Source organism: Conger conger, chromosome 4 (assembly GCF_963514075.1).
Source record: "Conger conger chromosome 4, fConCon1.1, whole genome shotgun sequence".
Taxonomy (NCBI): domain Eukaryota; kingdom Metazoa; phylum Chordata; class Actinopteri; order Anguilliformes; family Congridae; genus Conger; species Conger conger.
In genome coordinates this window covers 10,171,349-10,192,888 of record NC_083763.1, presented here as the reverse complement: position 1 = coordinate 10,192,888, position 21,540 = coordinate 10,171,349, and the positions used below count along the sequence as shown (strand labels likewise).

General features: G+C 44.5%; 2 protein-coding genes across 3 annotated transcripts in view; both read left to right on the top strand.

Moving 5' to 3' along the window:
• Nucleotides 1-265: 265 nt before the first annotated feature.
• Nucleotides 266-14,551, top strand: sugp1 (SURP and G patch domain containing 1). 2 transcript variants are annotated; one of them, XM_061240156.1, is made up of 14 exons: nt 266-390; nt 1,584-1,749; nt 2,161-2,264; nt 3,175-3,423; nt 3,946-4,069; nt 4,400-4,503; nt 5,058-5,181; nt 6,564-6,916; nt 8,388-8,494; nt 9,484-9,661; nt 10,121-10,227; nt 10,781-10,926; nt 12,934-13,063; nt 13,832-14,551. In XM_061240156.1, exons 1-14 carry the CDS (start codon nt 372-374, stop codon nt 13,856-13,858), a joined length of 1,938 nt encoding a protein of 645 aa, XP_061096140.1. In that variant the 5' UTR covers nt 266-371; the 3' UTR covers nt 13,859-14,551. The 2 variants fall into 2 exon arrangements, with proteins under 2 accessions (XP_061096140.1, XP_061096141.1); XM_061240157.1 differs by lacking the exon at nt 266-390 and adding an exon at nt 542-681.
• Nucleotides 14,552-16,358: 1,807 nt separating this feature from the next.
• The window catches only part of LOC133127727 (serine/threonine-protein kinase STK11), a 45,184-nt gene continuing 40,002 nt past the window's right edge, over nt 16,359-21,540 (top strand). Inside the window, exons 1-2 of the mRNA XM_061240826.1 lie at nt 16,359-16,489; nt 17,345-18,416. Of these exons, the coding sequence (XP_061096810.1) occupies nt 18,133-18,416 (284 nt within the window). The 5' untranslated portion in view covers nt 16,359-16,489; nt 17,345-18,132. The remainder of the gene's footprint in view (nt 16,490-17,344; nt 18,417-21,540) is intronic.

Genomic DNA, 21,540 nt, shown 5'->3' with positions numbered 1-21,540 from the left:
CAAAACCAGCAATACCTTTCAATAAGAATGTTTCAAGTCATATACTTGCAATCGATAGTAGTAATTCTGGTGTAAGAATAAATAAAAAATCTGTAATTTGACGTAATTCAATAGGCCTACATAAACAATGATCATCCAGATCATAGACCATACTTCTTACATTTATCCTAAATTATCGAGACGAGACTATTCAACTAACCCAAATCGATTTCACTACCATGTGATTGGCTTCGAGATCACAGCAGCAAAGTTTTAACCAGTCAAAATCGACCGCGTTGTTCCATCGTTCAAAAAAAATACGTCAATTCTTTTCATTGTGCGTTCACCGGAAGCTATGGTAACAATATCCGAGGGGGAAAACGTACACAACGATGGAGGGGAGCGATGCAGGTAAACATATCCATAAATATAGATAGACACACAGCCAGATTAAATGTATGGTTAAGTCTACGTTTTGCGTAAAACATGATGCAGGGATCTTAGTAAAAGTATGTTTATTTGCAGTCCTGTTATTGTTTTAAAGAGATATAAGTCAATTACCTAGCTAACGTAAGCTAGTTAACAAGCAAGCTGGGCCTCACCAACTTCTCGCTGCGCTTGTGAAGCTAGGCTATCATGCTAGCAACGCCGTTTCCTGTGCTCAGTCTAATCTAGAGAAAGTTGATCATGCATATAAACCAGGTAGCTAACGTAACAATTGTATTTCCTGATTTCCTTATTATCAGGTTTAATTATTGAATGTATAAAAATAGCTTTCGCTACGAGGGAAGCTAGCTAGCACTGACAATTTCCTAGACCAGCTAGCTTGCTAGCCAGATAACTTTGCCTGCTAACAATTACACACCCAAATCGGTGCGAATCTTTTTCTGCGTAACATTATGCTGTTTGTATCACTATTTTTAGTCCTCTTGCTTTGATGGGTAATGTTAGATGCATCTGTTGAATAGATTACGTATATTGGATGGGATTGACGCAGACCGATGTAGCTAACTTAACTTAGCTGTAATGTTAATGTAGCTAGCACGACGTTTTGTTGCTTATCTAGTGCTTAGCTAAGGTTAGATAACTGGCTACATCGATGCAGCTACAAATGGAAGTGACATACACTTTAGTTGACTCTTAACTGCTCTTCGCTTAGGCAAAGATGGCTAAGGTTGGTTTCTCATGTAACTTGACCGCAGCAATCTTTGTGGTGTTTGGATTGACAAAAGGATTGTGCTAAACGTGGGTGTGTATGCTGTTCCCGAGGCGGCTCATCTCATGAGCAGGCTGCTTATTATATTAGTATAACGTTGGGCAGTTATAATTCGACACTAGCTTCCCATTTCCATTTAGAAATGGCTAGTCATGAACATGAACAATTAGCATTTTGTGAATCGTGAAATTCTCTCTAGTAGTGTAACCACCCAATATACACTTCTATTGCATGTAGTTAGTTAAAATAATGATGTAGTTCATAATTCATTCATAATTTATAGCAGTCTGGCAGGACCAGAAAGTTAATTTGTATTTTCCTTTTCTTTCCCCCCCCCCCCCCCCTTTCTTTTCTGCCCCGCCCCCCCTTTTCTTTTCTCCCCTCTCAGGTGGACGGGCGGGCTGGAAGGCCAGGCCAGTTCAGAAGAACAAGATGAGCGTAAATATTCTTCGGCAAGAAGAGTTGATTGCGCAGAAGAAAAGGGAAATTGAGGCAAAGATGGCTGCACAAGCAAAGAATAGCCCCCAGGCTCCCAGTAAGCCACTTCCCCCAAGGTAGGTTCTGTCATTGTTTTTTGATTATATAATTCAGTTTGTAGAAATTCAGCGGCAGATGGGTTCCCCTACTGAGTCAGGTTCTGCTCAAGGTTTCTTCCTGTTTCCAGGGAGTTTTTCCTTGCCACTGTTGCCCTAGGCGTACTCTTGGGCCCCGGTTTCTCTGTAAAGCTGCAAAGGCCCTTTGTAAAAAGCGCTATACAAATAGAATTGAATTGAATTCAAAATTAAGGTGAATACCCCGGCCAATAATTACTATGCATGTTTTAAGAACATGTAGCTCGCACTACTGCAACATACTGATCCTGCAGTTGTGGTCTAATAATATTCTCATTGTTTTCTGCTATGTGTCGTTGAGTTGGTTTTCGTAATGATGTTTTGGTGATATAACATATATTTCTTCGGTCACAGCTCTCCAAGTTCGCAGGGTCCCTCTTCCAACAAATTTACCAATGATGGCAGCTTCCTCCAGCAGTTTCTGAAGATGCAGAAGGACAAACCGGTCTCAGACTCGGGTATGTGTTTGGCCCCTTTTTTACACGGTGGGGTCAGGGAGTGCTCTTATTTTGTGCTTTGGGAACAAGACAAGTAGCATTAAGACCCAATACAAGGTCCTATTGTACCCAAGATAAAAATTATATTCACTGAGGTAAATTGCATTGTTTTTATGGGTAAGGATATTCATTTATATTTGTGTTCTATGTATTTCTGCATTCGCGTGAAATCAATGACATTTACAAATTACACTAATGCTGCAGAAATGTTATTTTAAATTACAACAATGTGTTTAGCCATGGCATTTTTTCTAAGATGTATTCTCTTTGCTTAAATTTAAAAGGTTTGTTTCTTTGTTGCCAAACTTTTGCCGTGTGTCTTCTGAAACGTGACATCTGTACTTGCTTTGGATTGGTGTGTCAATGTCACATATAATATTGTCAGCAGTTTACCCTGTATCTCTCAGGGTTGTTATAATAGTATTAAGGAAAGCCCAAAATATGCTATCATACTTGTGTAAAATATTTTCACACTGGGAGTATTGTTAATCCACAGTCAGGGTGGTTTGCTGTTCTGTGGTTCAATACAGGCTGAAACGGAAGTTAGAGCAGCACTAGTGGACATGGAGTCCATTTTATTGATGTCTAATGAGGATGCGTGCCGCTGTGTGAAAAGGATATTGATTGGAGGGGAACGGATAAATTTAACAGACATTTGATCGACGTACATGCCCACTCGTACACAATGACATCAGATCTCTTCCTGAGTACTGAATTGGGGGGAAAAAAAAGCTTTTGGTGTGAAATAGGAAGTATTACATTTTCGTAAATTTTATGGAATATGTACCTCAAGACGTGTTCGTGTAGTTACGAAGACTTGTCTAATTTGAGGAAAAAGTGAATTTTGATTTCAGCTTGTCTTTAAATGCAGGGTCCAACAGTGAGTCCCTAGGCGAAGCGGCCTCCGCCCCAGGGCCGTCCTCCGGGGCCGCACAACCACAGAAGAAGAGCATCCTGATCGGGAAACGGCCCGGCTTGGGCATCAGCAGCATGCTCAACCAGTTCAAGAATTACTCCCAGGCGAAGAAGGCCCCGCCGCGCCCGCCGCGGCCCAGCATCTTCCTCTCGCCTGACGACGAAGACGAGGAAACCGACGATTCGCACTTCCTGGAGGTCAAAGGTAACCGCCACAGCCATTGTCCTTGCCCCAGTTTAAGGAACTTTTTGGCTGTAATGGTAAAGCACACTGTAAAGCGAGGACAATACTCCTTTCAGACCCGACGATTTGTATGTACGTATCAGAGCTACCGGAATTGTTTTGCTTGACGTTCCAAGCTAGAGTACGATTTCACAACTAGCTCATGTATAAACAGTTTTATGATGAGGATTAGTTATGCAGTTTTGGGAAGATGTACTGTATGATTGTTTACAAGCTACTGCCGAGTGTAGAGGAGCACATTCGTCATAGGACATTATTCAGCTGTTGTAAATATTCAGACGAGCCAAAAGCGGCTCCAGGAAGCGTTGTATTGCTCATACAGTGTGCGTCAGTGTTTTGAAAAGAATGAAAATGACTGTTTCTCCCACTCTGTTCCCTCTTAACTCCCTCCCACCTCCCCGGCTCTCAGTGAACCCTTGTGTCGGAATAGCGGCGTGAGTGTGTGTGTGCGCGTAAGCATCGGTACTGATAGCCTGCTTAAAGTTTCCCCCCCAGAGGACCCCGACGTCCGCATCATCCTGGACAAGATGGCCGTGTTTGTGGCTGAAGGGGGGCCTGAGCTGGAGAGGAAGGCCATGGAGGACTACAAAGACAACCCCGTTTTCTCGTGAGTCTCTCTGATAGACACCCAGCTAACACAAACGCATTCTCGCAATGTTGGGCCAATGCTATAAACATTGACAAAACATCTGGTTGGCGTTTATATTGCGCCTTTATCCAAAGCGCTGTACAATTGATGCTTCTCATTCACACATTCATACACACACACACCAACAGCGATTAGCTGCCATGCAAGGTTTACACCAACATTTCAGTAATATTGTGAGTGTTTTGTGTTGGCTGGAAATGATCAATTCTTACAGTGTACCCCCGATACAGCATGGATTGTCCTCTCCAGTTCTCTCTTAAAAACGTTTTTCATTTTGTCTTTGCGCAGGTTCTTGTATGATAAAAATAGCCGGGACTATCTGTACTACAGAAAGAAAGTTGCCGAAATAAGAAAGGAAAACCCAAAACCAGAGACGCCCTCACGCCCCACTGGTAAGATGCAGGAGTCTGTGGTCTAGCCCACAAGAGCAACCTGACCATTAAGTATTACTTCCCCCCAAATTCCCTTACTCAAAATTAGGTTGATCAGCAGGACATGTCCGCGTTAAGACAGCGAGTTAAGTGGGATCCACTATCTCTGAGACAGCATAGTTCTTTCATGGAATTTCCAGTTGCCAGAGATGTCGGAGGTTATCTTGACTTAAAAATGTAATCATGGTCTTAGAGCTATTTTGGTTTCTGCTCTTCCTGTCCAGAAGGTCATTCCAGCTTCTTAAATACTGTGGCAAAACATGTTCAAATGCAGCCGTGAAACCCCCCCCCCCCCCCCCTAGGTTGAGATTGTCCCTTTACGCTAAGTAGGGGGGGAAAATAATTAGATTGATCGGGATTAAGGGGGAGCTTAAAATGCATCAATCCTCCTTTTCCCTATCCCCTCTCAATCTCCCCATGCCCCTCCCTCTCTTATCCCCCTGCTTGCTGTAGAGTCTATGTTGCAGTTGAGTAGTTGTGTGAGTTGAACCCCAGTACTGATAGCCTGCTTAAAGTCTCCCCCCCAGTGGACGAGGAAACCCAGCGGGTGGCCGAGAAGCTGGCCAGGTTTGTGGCGGATGGCGGCCCTGAGGTGGAAGCCATCGCCGCCCAGCACAACCGAGACAACCCCGCCTTCAGGTGGGTGAGCCCGCCATCTGCCGGACCTTCTTTTTCTGGAGAGCAGGGTCTTCCCAACCCTCTTCCTGGAGGTTTAATGTCCTGTGCGTTTTCACTCCAAACCTAACAAAGCACACCTCATTCAACAGCTATAGTAGGGCTGCCCAACCCTGTTCCTGGAGGTTTAATGTCCTCTGAATTTTCACTCCATACCTAACAAAGCACACCTCATTCAGCAGCTACAGCAGGGCCGCCCAACCCTGTTTTTGGAGGTCTGGTCTCATGTGGGTTGTCCCTCCAACCCTAACAAAGCGCACACCTCATTCAGCTGCTACAGCAGGGCTGCCCAACCCTGTTTTTGGAGGTCTGGTCTCATGTGAGCTGTCCCTCCAACCCTAACAAAGCACACCTCATTCAGCAACTAGAGTAGGGCTGCCCAACCCTGTTCCTGGAAGTTTAATGTCCTGTGGGTTTTCACTCTAACCCTAACAAACACACCTCATTCAGCAGCTCCAGCAGAGCTGCCCAACCCTGTTCCTGGAGATCTGTTGTACTGTGGGTTTTCACTCCAACCCTAACAAAGCACACCTCATTCAGCAGCGAGAAATGTCATTGAGCTGCTAATTTGAAGCAGTCGGTGACCAAATTATGGTTGAAATGAAAACATACAATGCGGGCTAGATCTCCAGGAACAGGGCTGAGTTTGTAGCATTCATGTAAGCCATAACGGTTAAACAAAATACAAAAAAACCTGACCCTGTGTCATGCTATTCTCCTGCTAATGGCACCCTTACAGTAAAGAGTGTGGTTGAAGGGGAGCTGTCCTGCTTGTGCTTTTTTTGTCAGCCCTTCCATTTTGTTTTGCGTTACCTGCTGTTTCATGGGTCTGGGCCGAGGGGAATTTGAGAACAGCAGGAATATAGAGCTTCTGGTGTCCTTTTGGAAAAGGCCATTTTCAGGCTAAAGATACATTCACAAATTGTTCAAATTAATTGGGCTCTACCTTTGCATGGTTAAATCAAACCCTGTTTATAAGAAATATGGTGATATTGTATCATGCAACATGATCTTTTAAGCATTTGGTGATCTTGGAGCGATACCACTGGCTAAAGGATCTGTATCGCTGTCCAGCCCAGCAGAGTTCAGGAGCTTTTGTAGTCCTTTTGTCTGAGGATGTATTGAAGTTGGCAGCATATCTGCATTCAGTTTATTTTTGGGTGGCTTATGCTGTTTTCTTATTTGGCTCTTGTTTACCTGCACGGTGCATAAATGGGATTAGAGCGTGGGCCTTTCATGAATTATCGAGCCGTGACCTTTCCTCAGAAGCTGAAATGTCAGCCGTCTGAGGCCGAACGTCACGGCCGACAGGGGAGCCTGAAACACGTCGTCTCTTTCTCCTGAAGGTTTTTGTACGAGCCCAATAGCGCGGCTCACCGCTTCTACCGGGACAAGGTGGAGGAGTTCCGACAGGGCTCCCGGAGTCCGAGCCCCCCGCCCCCCCCGGCCAGAGATCCCGCCGTGGCGCTAAAGAGGCCGGCCGGCCTGCCTGGCCCCCCGCCCGCCTTCTACCCGCCCCCGTTCAGCCCGGCGGGTCTGGCCCCCCCGCCCGCGCAGGACGGCGACGCTGCTCCCACCGCCACCAAGAGGAAGAGGAAGAGCCGCTGGGGGTCTGAGGACGACAAAGTGGACCTCCCCATTCCTCCCATCATCATCCCGCCCGAGGCAGCGCCGGAGCCCGAGGGCCCCTCCCTGTCCGGTACGCCGCGCCACCTCCTGCATATCTGTATCCCCAAACTGCTCTGCCTTCTATGAGTTACCTCCTGCATATCTGTATCCCCGAACTGCTCTGCCTTCTATGAGTTACCTCCTGCATATCTGTATCCCCGAACTGCTCTGCCTTCTATGAGTTACCTCCTGCATATCTGTATCCCCAAACTGCTCTGCCTTCTATGAGTTACCTCCTGCATATCTGTATCCCCGAACTGCTCTGCCTTCTATGAGTTACCTCCTGCATATCTGTATCCCCAAACTGCTCTGCCTTCTATGAGTTACCTCCTGCATATCTGTATCCCCAAACTAGTTACCTCCTGCATATCTGTGCCCCCAAACTAGTTACCTCCTGCATATCTGTATCCCCAAACTGCTCTGCCTTCTATGAGTTACCTCCTGCATATCTGTATCCCCGAACTGCTCTGCCTTCTATGAGTTACCTCCTGCATATCTGTATCCCCAAACTGCTCTGCCTTCTATGAGTTACCTCCTGCATATCTGTATCCCCAAACTGCTCTGCCTTCTATGAGTTACCTCCTGCATATCTGTATCCCCAAACTAGTTACCTCCTGCATATCTGTGCCCCCAAACTAGTTACCTCCTGCATATCTGTATCCCCAAACTGCTCTGCCTTCTATGAGTTACCTCCTGCATATCTGTATCCCCAAACTGCTCTGCCTTCTATGAGTTACCTCCTGCATATCTGTATCCCCAAACTGCTCTGCCTTCTATGAGTTACCTCCTGCATGTCTGTATCCCCAAACTGCTCTGCCTTCTATGAGTTACCTCCTGCATATTTGTGCCCTCAAACTGCTCTGCCTTCTATGAGTTACCTCCTGCATATCCGTGCCCCCAAAGTAGTTACCTCCTGCATATCTGTGCCCCCAAATGGCCCTGTCCCTCTGAGTTACCTCCTGCATATCTGTATCCCCAAACTGCTCTGCCTTCTATGAGTTACCTCCTGCACACCTGTGCCCCCAAACTGCTCTGCCTTCTATGAGTTACCTCCTGCATATCCGTGCCCCCAAACTAGTTACCTCCTGCATATCTGTATCCCCAAAACGGCCCTGTCCCTCTGAGTTACCTTCTGCAATTATGTATCCCCAAACTGCCCTGTCCTCTGCCTCTGGTGATATTTTAAGTTTGTATGTTTATGAAACGGGGGAAGGACGAATCACAATTTCTCGTAGCCTAGCTCAAATTTTGATGGGCATTTTACACCTGTTTATCTGGGCTACGCATATGCGTAAGTGAGCGAGCAAGTTGCCTCGTGTGATATTTTCCAAGTTCATATGCTCATGAAATGTGATATCCCAAGTAAATATTGATTAGGAAATTGAATGTGATTTCCCCTCCCCCGTTCCTGAGTTCTGAGTGTGAACTGTGTGTGGCCGGGCCTGGTGAGATGCAGGCGACTCTTGCCGACTCTCGCTGACTCTTGCTGACGTGTATTGCAGTTCAGGAGCTGAGAGGACTGGGGTACAAGAAGGGCAAGCCGGTGGGGCTGGTGGGGGTGACAGAACTCTCCGAAGATCAGAAGAAACAGCTCAAAGAGCAGCAGGAGGTAAGGGGTGCCTGGCTATAAAAGCCTGTGGCTCTGCTCACTCACTGTGGCTATAGTCTGTCCACTCTGACTCAGGCTAGATCAGGTGTACGGAGGGCTAAAGAGATCAAACTCTAGGGTGCTGATGGTATTGCAGTAGCCACAGTGCCTGTGTATTTTATAATACAGTATTAATGACTGTTGAGTTAAGGGAATTATTAAATTATGAAATGCTATCAAGGATGACAAATGACTTCAAAGTCCAGGTCTTCCCTCTAATTAGAACTTTCTACAATCACGGTAAAATCAAATTAGCAAAGGCCTATTTAAAATGCATATTAAACTGTGTTCAATTATTAAAGATAGAAATGATCAATTATTCATTAAAAATAACAATTATGGTTGGGCTAGAACTCAAAATTCATTTGTACGTTAATCAAAAGTCGATTGTATGAATCATCTTTAGCAATGTTTAAAGATGCACTGCTACCAGTTCAGGATTTTGGACTGACAAAAAAGCCTGAAATCATACACCAATTTATACACCATTTGCTCAAAACAATAAATAACAATAACCCAAATTTTGTTGTGAACATTTATGCCCAATATCGATGAAATAAAAGTTTGTATTAAAATTGTTTTATTAAAATGGTCAGTAATCTGTTTTAATCTTACCCGTAGTTGAAGTATTTTTGTTTAGTCCAGGCCTGTAGAGCAGCAGTAGTATTATGGTCTCATGGTTGTGGTCATCTGAAGATTAATGGCAGTTGTGCTCACACCTTTGACTGTGAACTCACGTGTGCTGCTATTTTCTCTGTGTGTGTGTGTGTGTGTGTGTGTGTGTGTGTGTGTGTGTGTGTGTGTGTGTGTGTGTGTGTGTGTGTGTGTGTGTGTGTGTGTGTGTGTGTGTGTGTGTGTGTGTTCACATGCTTCTGGGCTCGCTTGTGGTTGCGTGTGTCTGTGGTTGCGTGTGTGCGTGTGCGTGTGCATCTCTGCGTGCTCCACCCCAGATGCAGGAGATGTTTGACATGATCATGAAGCACAAGCGGGCGATGCAGGAGATGCAGGTGATGTGGGAGAAGGCGGTGCGGGACCACCAGCACGAGTACGACAGCGACGAGGAGGTCGACCAGGACGACGGCACCTGGGAGCACCGCCTGCGGCAGATGGAGATGGAGAAGACCCGGGGTGAGCGCTGCCTCCTCGCCCCCCCCCCCACCGGAAGGGCAAAGCCCAGGTTCACATAGTAACAGTCCTCCCTGGTGTTCTTCTCCAATCTCCTGGATTTGCTCATTAGCGCAGTTCTTCAGCCGGGGGTAGAACTAATTGGTGAAATCAGCTGGCTGAGTTTATGGGTGGAAGAAACGCAAGGCAGGACTTTTACTTTATGAACCTAGGTTTCCCACCTCTGCAATCTAATAAAGTGAAAATCCTCCCCACTATTTTGTTCCAGTCACCTGGATTTGCTCATTAGCACAGTTCTCCAGCCAGCAGGTAGATCTAATTCCTGAAATCAGCTGGTTGAGTTAAGTCATGGGTGCAGGAAACGCGTGGCAGGACTTTTACTTTCTGACCCCGTGAGTTTCCACCTCTGCGCCCGGAGAGGGTGAATGCGCTCTGTGCTTGATTGGTTCTGTCTGCTTGCAGAGTGGGCGGAACAGCTGACTGAGATGGGAAAGGGGAAGCACTTCATCGGGGACTTCCTGCCTCCCGACGAGCTGGAGAGGTTCATGGAGACCTTTAAGGCTCTGAAGGTGAGTGAGGAGGCCGCGTCCCAAACTCTACCTGGGGAAGAGCTGGAAATGACCTGTGCCGGGATTCAAAAATATGAGAAGGGGTTCCCACTGCACATACACTCACACACACACACACACACACACACACACCTCTAGGGGCCCCCTGGACCCACGAGTACCTGGGAAAGCTTTCCCTGCTAGCTTCACCCCTGGTCACTGCAAAGAAATCTGATGGCATATACCGATAGCCAAGGACTTCTTGGCAGTATAGGACAGCTGATCTAATTTCTTTGTGACTGTGCTGGACGTTTTGGAAGTCTGTCATCCTCAGACCTGGGTCAAATGCATAATTGTTTTGTATTCAAATACTTTTCTGTGCATTTGAGCCAACCAAGAGCTCCAGAAGGGCTGAGTTTGTGTGTTTGAGAGTATTTCATGGGTTCCAACACACCAGACAAGCTCAGTATAGTGCAGAAGAGTCTTTGACCCAGACAGAACCAAGACGTATTTCACCCAGATCTGGTCATCTTTGCCTGTCCTGACGGTTTGCGTTGTTCCCGTGGCAATGCAGGAAGGACGTGACCCGGACTATTCCGAGTACAAGGAGTTCAAGCTGACTGTGGAGAACATCGGCTTCCAGATGCTCATGAAGATGGGCTGGAAGGATGGGGATGGCCTTGGCTCTGATGGACAGGGAATCAAGAACCCTGTCAACAGGTAGGAGTGCTCACACAGGCATATCCACCTACACACACGCACATGCATACACACGCAAGCACGCGCGCACACCCACACTCACACTCTGCTACACACATCTACACAAAGCACACACAACCCTGCTCTCTCTCTCTCTCACACACAGACACAAACACACACACACTCCGCTACTCACACATCTACACACAAACACACACAACCCTGCTCTCATACACACACACAAACACACACAGGCACACACACCCACATTCACACTCTGCTACACACATCTACACAAAGCACACACAACCCTGCTCTCTCTCTCTCTCTCACACACACACACACACACACACACACACACACACACAACCCTGCTCTCTCTCTCACACACACACACACAAACACACACACACTCGCACATCAACACACACACTCACACACTCACCTACAAACACATCTGCACTCACGCACAACCCTGCTCTCTCTCATACACACATGCCTATTTCAGTGTTTTATCGGAAGAGTTTGTTTTGTATAGATAACGATCTTTGGTAGTTAAGAAATGCCCATCAAATCTAATGGTCTCTTTCATTTGAGGCAGATTTAAACCAATAAAAATGTCTCACTTGAAGATGCCCTGTCCTATTTCATCACGTCACTGCAGAGCCATTTGGATTCGTTTACAATTGCTGGGAATTTGCCGCTCTTGAACTTTTTTGGACTAAAACGGTTCTGGAACTTATTAGTTAAGTGGTCAGAGGTACAATGAGAGGAGTTGTTGCTTAATACTCAAAGGGCTTGTGTTTCGTACAGCGTGTCATTTCCCCCAGTTTACAACAGAAAGTAAATTGGAACAAAAGGTCTTAAGTGCTTCGCGTAAACAAACATTCCCCATGGGGTAGCGTGAGGTCTTTCACAGACCTGACAGAAAAAGCTGTTTGATGAGACAGTCCGTTGATGGTTAAGAGTAAAATTATTATTTCTTTTTCTATGTTTGATGAAAATCTGACTAACACAGTGTTCCTCGAATCGTATTGAAATTATATAAAACTGACTGAAATCTTGCTGTTTCAGAACATGAGAGCAATCAACAATTTTAACGATGGCAAATCCTGAATGGTATAATCTGGTTATGGGTATGCACTTTGTTGTACGTCGCTCTGGATAAGAGCGTCTGCCAAATGCCAATAATGTAATGTAATGTAATGTAATCTGTATAGTATATTTTTATTTTACATTGATATTGTATTGTATTCTGCTCATGAGTTCATCAAAACCTCCTAAATCTGTGGCCCAAATCATGAATATTCATGCTTTAGTAACCTATTGAAGACTGCTCAATTATAGGAAGTATTATACAGTCTTGGCTTAAACACATTATCTATAAAGTACACTGTCTTCTAAAATTGTAAGCAGAGAGCTATGCATGAGTATATTGCTTCATTCTATGAGCAGCAGTGCCATCTAGTGGCTGTGAAGCATACAGGGTTGGACATGATGTCAAACTGTCAGTGAACTGAAAAGAAAATGAGTGTGTACTAACCCTGATGGATTGTATGAGGAAACGACATGAATTAACTCCAACATGCTGTAATTTTGAACATGTTGATTATTCATTCGAGTGCCGCTTTGTCCTCCAGCGTTGTGGCAGTAGTTGGATTCTCTCGCCTAGCTGTCTCTCCTTTAGGACTATGCCTCATTCTTCTGTCCTTCTATCTGTGCTGAATGAGCCTTGTGGTACATGGCAAACACCATTCCCCAACACTGCAAGCTTCATTTTGCGTAGTTTTACCTCCTCGTGACACATGGTGAACACCACTTCCCACGCTGCAAGCTTCATTTGCGTAGTTTTACCTCCTCATGGCACATGGTGAACACCACTTCCCACGCTGCAAGCTTCATTTGCGTAGTTTTGCCTAGACTCCTGTGTGTTTGCTTCCTCAGAATGAGCAGTAAGTCCGGTTGGCTCTGTGACTGAACTGTGTGTGTGTGTGTGTGTGTGTGTGTGTGTGTGTGTGTTCGTTCCAGGGGCTCTACGGCAGTGGACGGTGCGGGGTTCGGAGTCGACCGCCCCGCTGAGCTGTCCAACAATGATGACGAGTACGATGCGTTCCGCAAGAGGATGATGCTGGCCTACCGCTTCAGACCAAACCCCCTGGTAACGTGGCTGTAGACAAACCTGCACAGCTACAAACTGCGTTCAGCGAGACTTTGAATTAATTACATTTACATTCCATTAATGGCCTTTGGCAGTCGCTCTTATCCAGAGCGACGTACAGTTGATTAGACTAAGCAGGAGACAGTCCTCCCCTGGAGCAATGCTGGGTTAAGGGCCTTGCTCAAGGGCCCAACGGCTGTGCCGATCTTATTGTGGCTACACCAGGGATTGAACCACCGACATTGCGGGTCCCAGTCATGTACCTTACCCACTATGCTCCAGGCCACCCCATCATTATTAATTAAGTTAAATAATAATAGTCTACAATGTTTTGTAGATTGTGTGTTACCTTGATATTGGTTTCATATGTAGGGTAGCCTTGTGGCTGAGGTACATGACTGGGATCCGGAAAGGTTGGTGGTTCAAGTCCAGGTGTAGCCACAATAATGTCAGCACAGCTGTTGGGCCCTCATGGCAGACTGTTGCATTTGAGTTGAGGCAAGACTATAAAAATCTATTCATACAGTTCACAAGGTTCAAGTCCTAAAAAGGAAGAGAGGTTGTTTTGTGAAATTATATGTTTTAAAAAAAATGCACTATGAAATAACTATTTAGGCTAGACTTTCCCTGCACAGTAAAACGCATGTTCCTCAGATAAGACTTGCACCATCATTGCTTTGATTGAAGGCAATCTTAGTTACCGTTGCCGATATTGCGGTTTAATTATAATTTAATGATCATTAATTTTATTTTCCTTTTGTCCTTCAGAACAATCCAAGGAGACCATACTACTGAGCAAGTCAGCCAGACATGTTGGGAGTGATTTATTCTCTCTTTCTGATCGTCTGACATCCTCATCGATAGCCGAGAAAGTCGCGTCGGCTGAAGACATTTCGAACGAGTGGAGCTCCGGCTGTTCTCTGCATTCAGACCCCAGGATAGAATCATTTAGCGTCCTTTCTGAAAACACACCTAATACATAATCATGGGTGGTGAGATTGAAACCATCCCTTACAGCAACAGAGTAAATGGCCAGTGATATTTCTTGTAAACCAAATACTGCATATTTATAGCGGTTTGAGCTGAACTGGGTTAGGTCAGTACATTGGTCAGTGCACACTCTTGGGGCCTGTTTATGACCGTAATGACTGCAATTGGAACTCCGAATACAATTCAACTGTTTGTCTGTCCGGAGCATTTTCCAATCACTGCTAATCCAATAGCCAGTGGCTGAATGGTGTGTTCGTTCATTTTAATTTTTTTTTATTAATCATTTTATGGGGGTTTAAAGAGTTTATTGCAGTTTCATTGTAAACAGTATTCGACGCTTACTTGCAAACCAATATAATTGGACACAAAATTAGTTTGTTTTGGTGTCCTGTTACAAGTGTTAACATTGTTCATGTGTCACGCTTATGTTTCAAATAATACATAGAAGCTAAGAATTTGAAATTCTTCCCTGTTAACAATAAAGTCTCACGTGTCTTACTTTCTCCAGTCGGAATTTAGATCTTTTAATCTCAGTTTTTAATGTAAAATGATTGCCCTCGTGTGGCAAGACTTCGTTAGAAATATAATATGAATACAAACTGCTTATATGTTCCATTAAATCAAATGTTAGAATTGAAAATATGCATATATAAGGTTACTTTTAATAAAGTAACTTAACGTAGCACACTGACTGAATGGTGAGTACATTTAAGCCAATGTCCGTTTATAAAAGCGCCAGCATTTCAGTTTTGTCATATATCAACCTCTGGCTGACTTTGAACTCACTGGACTCGTTTCCTTTTGTGTTTTAGCAGAGGCGAGATAGCATGATTTAACTAGCATATGTGCGCGTCAAACTCTCTCCCTTCTTTCGTTTTCTCAGCCAAAACTCTGTCAGCACTCTAATGAGGGAGGTATGCAGTTCTGTACTTAGACCGTCGGTTAGCCATTCCCTGGAGTTTTTATATGTTAAATATAACTCAAATCCTCCAGCTAAGGGAAGAGGTCAGGAAGCGGACTAATGCCGTGTGAACGAAGTGAATACATTGACGGTGGGTATGTTGGGTCTGGGACCTTGCTAACATGCAGGTAATCCCCATAATATTGCTGCCGCCTTTTTGAGGGCGTGTGGTGACTTTAGCCAATCAGTGACTTAATTACTTGAATTCTAAAACGCATCAAAAGCCATCAGACGTCACGGTCCTTTGGACTGGAGTCTACACCCCCTGCGTTAATGGTAGTTTTAAATTAGGCTACAGTTGCTGTTCTACGCCTTTAGCTAGTTTCAGCTTTATTATATTACGTGTCATTTGGCTGACGCTTTTACCCGAAGCGACTTATAGTTGATTAGACTAAGCAGGAGACAGTCCTCCCCTAGAGCAATGCAGGGTTAAGGGCCTTGCTCAAGGGCCCAACGGCTGTGCGGATCTTATTGTGGCTACACAGAGGATCGAACCACCGACCCATTCATGTACCTTAACCACTACGCCCATATTTGCAGCTTGATGTTTATACTAATAACGGGTGTTTTGTACCTGTGATCATTGCAGTGGTTTAAGGCGACCTGAGTAAGATTATCTAGGTTAGGGAACAGATTATTGAACTGTATAATAACAGTTCAATGGAACAGACTCAAAATAAAGAAACGCTATGGATCTATCATTACGTCAGATATGTACTGACATCTAACTGAAAGGACAAGTATTGCGTAAGATATTTATTGACCTTATTTTAACTGGAATGGACTAAAAGTGTGTCATGGGGAGCAGCAAATACATTTGTGCCGTAGTGTTAATACAACCTAACGTGGTTCGTGAAAGCTGGGAGCTTGGCTGGGTATTTTACGAGGGAAGGAAGGTGGTAAAAATGGTTGTGGAACTACAACCTCAGTTTAGTCATAGTGCATACAGGGGGACATATATTATACATGCATGCCTATGGGGTAAAGACAAGGTTATGTTTACATGCCATGTTTGCTCCAATGGACGATTTTGCCCAGCATAGTACTGAACAGGAGAACGCCTAATGGCTTCGTCAAATAATTAATGTATGTAACTTAGCACCGAATTACTTTTCCCGGACTTGATAGTGTTTGTTCGATAACTAACCCAGAGAAAATACGAAAAGTTCCGAACACTTTCTGCTTTGCCTACGTAAAATTGATTTGAATGACCCCAGTCTCTGCCAATGATATATTTGCATTGGTTAGACCCGCCTCTAAAATAGTTGAGGAGTACTGACACGCAAACAGCCAATGAAAGTAGGCTGCTGTAGTTGCAATGTTGATGCACTGACGTAGGGGTTGGTTTTTGAGGCGGGGTTGGAGTAAGGGGGGGAGGTAAACAAGATGGCGGCAGCCAAACAGCAGCTGCAATAGCAAACCTTTTGCTAACGTTCTTACCGACACAGAGCAAGGAAACGAGGGGAACAACACAGGTAAAGTGTGCAAGATGATATACGAGATATTTTTGTCCCACATTGATTAATTTCTGCAATTTCCCTCGGAAATACGCGTATATCTCCGTTACATGCACAGTGGATATTGGTTTACTAGTCTAGTTAGCTAGCTAGTTAGCTTGGTACACTGTTCGCAACCATGTATCTAGCTGTCCGACTGCTACTTAGCTAGCTAGCTGTATATATTGGAACTTGACTTAACGTTACTCCTTACCTTAGCTAACCCTCGCGCTAACTGGCTAAAAACGCAGTTATTTCTAGCTAGTTGGCAAACGGTTGCCTGTCGATTCACACAGTGGCAAGGTTGTATTTCTAAATAATATCCAGGACACATGCAACTTGAAATATTAGAGTCAAACTGAAAATAGCGAATTGGTGCCCAAGCACCGTGTCCGGAGCAATTGTTGGCTGCGTTCGTCCTAGGTCGTAGCAGGGGTAGCTAGCTAGCTAACTCGAATCAGCTAATCTGCCTGTGTTTTGAAATGTATGCAGGATGTGGCTAACTAACTAGCAACTCTAAACCGGTCGTATCACAGTTAAATGGGTTTAGTTAACTGTACATATAAGTGTATTAGTGTGTAATAATGGCGAACAATCTGGTGGCAAGTTGGCTAGACGAAGCTGGAAACCCCAAACACCAGCAAACTGTAAAACTGGCAGTCAGTATTTGTTGCCAACTTACCGGTTTCTATTAACATAAACGTGGAATTGTCGCAAGCGCTAACTAATGTAATTAGCATGTCTGGATACCTTCCGAAGAGTGCCTTTGAAAGACGATTTGGGGGAGGGGGTGTTAGAAATGCTAATTTTGTTCATTTCTGTCTATACTTACAGATATTCAGAAGCAAGTCGGATATTTTGAAGCTGACGAAGGACTTAAGGGAATGTATGAACTCTGGTTTTCTGTCTGATATGAAGAATGGACTTGAGTTTCCCCTTTTAATCATTTTGTTGTTAAGAAATGCCAAAGAAGTGGTTCTGTTTCTGATTGCAACGGAAGCCAAATTGAGCTTTTATAGAGAGGTCCTTGTAGGAAGATGTCAGCAATGATACACTATACAAGTGAGATTAGGTCCTGATATACACAAACGCAACAAAATATGGTCTGAGAGTTAGTATTTTAACCAAAAAAGTAAACCAATCAGAATTTTATAGTTTTGAGAATAGTATGTGGGAATGGTTGCGATGGGAATACTAGCTTGTAGGTTTAGACTGAGCATTGTATTACAATCCAACTGAACTGTTCCGTTTACTTTTAAAGAGACTTTCCAAGGATTGCATTTTACTTTGCACCCCCCCCCACCTCCCCTTCCCTCCACATCGACCACAAACCAAACTCAAAGGTTCGAGCCACATCATATCATCAGTCTTTCGAAGCTTTCCCTACACTGAAGTGAAGTAGTATTCTAATCCTTTTTTAAAGTTTTCCCCCGCCTCAGTAAAATCAAGTGCCCACCGGACGCAAACTTAAAATACAACCCATCATTCACCTGCATCTATGTTTCAGTTTGGAGTCAATGGATGCTTTTAGATGCATTTAGTTACTTTTTACCATTCCAGCTTGGACACAAACATCAAGTAGACAATATTGAATTATACTGTTGGATACCAGGGGAGCAAAAATGAGTGTGGGTGAACTCCAGCATTTGGACTACCTGGCAGAAAATGAACTCATAGGCATGGACACTTTCATCCATCGCATCGACTCCACCGAAGTCATTTACCAGCCACGCCGTAAGAGAGCTAAGCTCATCGGCAAGTATTTGATGGGGGACCTCTTGGGCGAGGGTTCCTACGGCAAGGTGAAGGAGATGCTGGACTCTGAGACGCTCTGCAGGAGGGCTGTCAAGATCCTGAAGAAGAAGAAGCTAAGGAGGATTCCCAACGGGGAGGCCAATGTCAAGAAGTAAGTAAAGTAAAAGAAAAGTCGAGTGAAACTCATTTAGGTGTGTGTGTGCGTGTGCGCGTGTGCGCGCGTGCATGCTTGCACTACATTTGAAGACTATACGAAGTTTTCGGGTGACATTAGCTCAGGAGCAGTCGTCTGGCAGTCGGAAGATTTGTTGGTTCAATCCCCTGCCTTGGGTGTGTCAAAGTGTCCCCCCAATAACCCCCAATTGCTCTTGATGACCTTGTATAGACTTTGGATAAAAGCACTATGTAAATGCAGTCAATTTACATAGGTAAATTGCTCTGGTCCTAAACTGGTGCTTAACTTCCTGTAGGCCTGTATAACTGCATACAATCATCATGCTTGTTCAAGAAACAATCAGAATCAGAATGTGAATTCTGTATTCTGCCAACTTGTGTGGAGTGTGTTTGGAGAAAAGCCTCTAGCCTAGTCTGTGCATGTGGCTTGGGCAGGCCGTTTAAAGCCAGATCCTCCTCCAGGAAAAAGAGCTTCCACAAAAGCTTTGTGTGTATTCATTAAGCAGGCTAGGAAACTAACAGTGTATTTTTAGGCACCTTCTCTCCCTGTAGTCATAGAAGGTTTGATGGTTGTTTAGTTTTTTGTCGTCTTGAAAATCCAGGTCAGGGATTTTTTTAAAGCAGTTGAAACAAAGGTGTAATGGAAGGAATGCTTGGGCAGCAACGTTGCCTTACAGTCTGCCTTAGTTTCTGCAGAATTAGTATGAATAGTTTCCTCGAAGCAAGCCGGTTATGATTTCGTTATAATTTTGGATTTCTGTGGAAAGTTAATATGAACTTATGTAGTTGAATCAGTGAAAAGATTATCATAACCCAGCCATGTGCTCTGTAAGTATACGTTATGCATAAAATATGGCATTATTGCTGTGTTTGAGAATAGATTACATGCTTTTATGCAGGATGCTTATTGAGACTTGTAATGCATCTGGAGTTACTCTGTGATCCTAACTAGGAACTGTATCTTCCACTGGCTTTTACAGTGCCTTAAAAGCTGCTGTTGATCTGCCACTCATATTGCTGCTAAATCCTCATCCATTGAAGTCTGTGGCCCAATATGATATTGATTTGTAACTCATTCCATAACAGCACAGGGTACATATTTATTGTCAGTGCAAGGATAACCAGGATTGTCATTTGCCTGCTGGAATTAGAAAGATGTATTTTCAAATTCAGTCGACACATTGTGAACATTATCATTATGCAAACAACATTTTCATGGGTTCAGGTTTTAGTTTTTCATCTTGCTCCAGGCGTGTCTTCCTTCATTCAGATGATTTAGTTTGACAAACTGACATGTTTGTCAAACTAAATCTTCTGAATAGTGTAACGCATCCATTTCCTTATGAACAGCCAAAACAGGAATTTGGCTCATTTTTTTTTCATTTTTTCTCTAGCAAAGTCTGTTTTTATTTTAGGAATGCTAATAAAAAACTGAATTGTAGCGGTAAATTGATGCACAACTGTAATCTTTTAACTGTAGGCATTACGATTCATTTGGCTAGCTTGGACCTTTTAGTTTAAATAAGCTTTTATTATGTTCATAAAGGTGCCATTCTCAGCCATTCCACAGTGGGCCTGCCCTGCGGTCCCAGGTTCTCTCGCAAATGGGCATGTTTGTCTTCAACATGCGAGGGGCAATCATTTTTTTAAATAGTATTTTTTTTTTAAATGTCTTCTGGTCCGTGTGAGATACTTGGACGAAATGGCGCTTTGCGAAGAGCGATTGCTCCTGGGCATTCTGTCCGCAGCGGTTCCATTCCGATATTAAATGAAACCGCGGTCAGGCCGCCCGCGTTGCCGTTTTGTCAATCTGCATTATGCTTGGGGAGCCGTTCCCGAATTGCGAGGCAGGTGGCGCATTTTAAGTGTGACGAGAAGCCTGTGGTTGCAGGCCGGATTTGGCCAACCTTCTCCTCACCCACCTGCACGGGTGGCACATGAGCCCTCTGCCGTCTTTACGGGGTTTATGTAATGGTGTATTGATGGAGTGATGGCTTTAAGGTCAGCTGTGCGGGGTCAGGCTGAAAACGTGAATTATCAGCTGCCTTTTCACAGAACCATCACATTTACTCTGCTCAAAGTGCAGCTCCCGCTGGGTATTCGTCTGGTAAAACCACCGCTATACCGGATAACATGTCTATCAACAGGCCTAAATGTGCTTTACAACTATACTTGAACACTGCTTAGCATAGCACGCAAATGTTCACCATGGGTCCAGATGAATGTAAATTAATATACATGGTTGCTTGCATATTTCAGTAGTAAATGGGATTGAGGTTGGTTTAGAAACCTTGATATTGAAATCCCTGTTGGGGGAAGAGCCTTTCCAGGTAGCACACAATATTCTCACTTCTCTGGACTACCTGCGGACATATAGCCCCTTTTATAAGGCCGATGATCATACAAACCCAGCAAATACGAAACATTTCCAGAATGTTGGCGGAAAGTTTTGCCAACGTTAGAACATTGCCTCTATGTGATAGCAATGTTCTGGAAATGTTCTGAAAATGTCTTCAGCCCCGCTAGCGTGCTGTCTCTCGCGCGCGTCTGAACGCTCGACGCTTGCCGCAGTACGTCAGCCTCCGCACGGACACAGGCGCTGCGTAACGCATTGTGCAACCCGGGGCGACGGATGACGGACGGCATATTGACTGACTGATTGTCCCACTGCAGTCGCCAACAAAGGCCCAGTATGCGAGCGCTCGAGAAGCCATTAGAGTGAATGGACGCTCTGTGCCATTAAAATTAGTCACGGATCCATCTGTTAATCCCCCCCCCCATGTCCTTTAACAGAGAATGTTATTAAAGTGGGGATTAAGGTACGACTGCCCCCCCCAAACGTGCGATGCAGGATCTCGCGTTTCAAATGGAGATGTGTTCATTTATTCACAGATGAGACTGGGTTTGGGAAATGGCACCATGCTCATTTGAGATTTTAGGACAGGGCGGTGGTGTTCGCTTGGTGTACTGAATGAAAGTGACAACTGTAATCAAGCGGTTCGTTTTGATTCTGTCGAGCAATGAGATGGCAGGTTTAGTAGCCGTATTTCAAACAGTGCCTGTTTGGCTCAGAACTTGCTGGGAGGCAGCAATAGCCAAAG

Coding starts and splice junctions, on each gene's coding strand:
- sugp1 (XM_061240156.1), top strand. Junction 1,750..2,160: donor AGTAAGCCACTTCCCCCAAG/GTAGGTTCTGTC, acceptor CTTCGGTCACAG/CTCTCCAAGTTCGCAGGGTC. Junction 4,070..4,399: donor AAAGACAACCCCGTTTTCTC/GTGAGTCTCTCT, acceptor GTCTTTGCGCAG/GTTCTTGTATGATAAAAATA.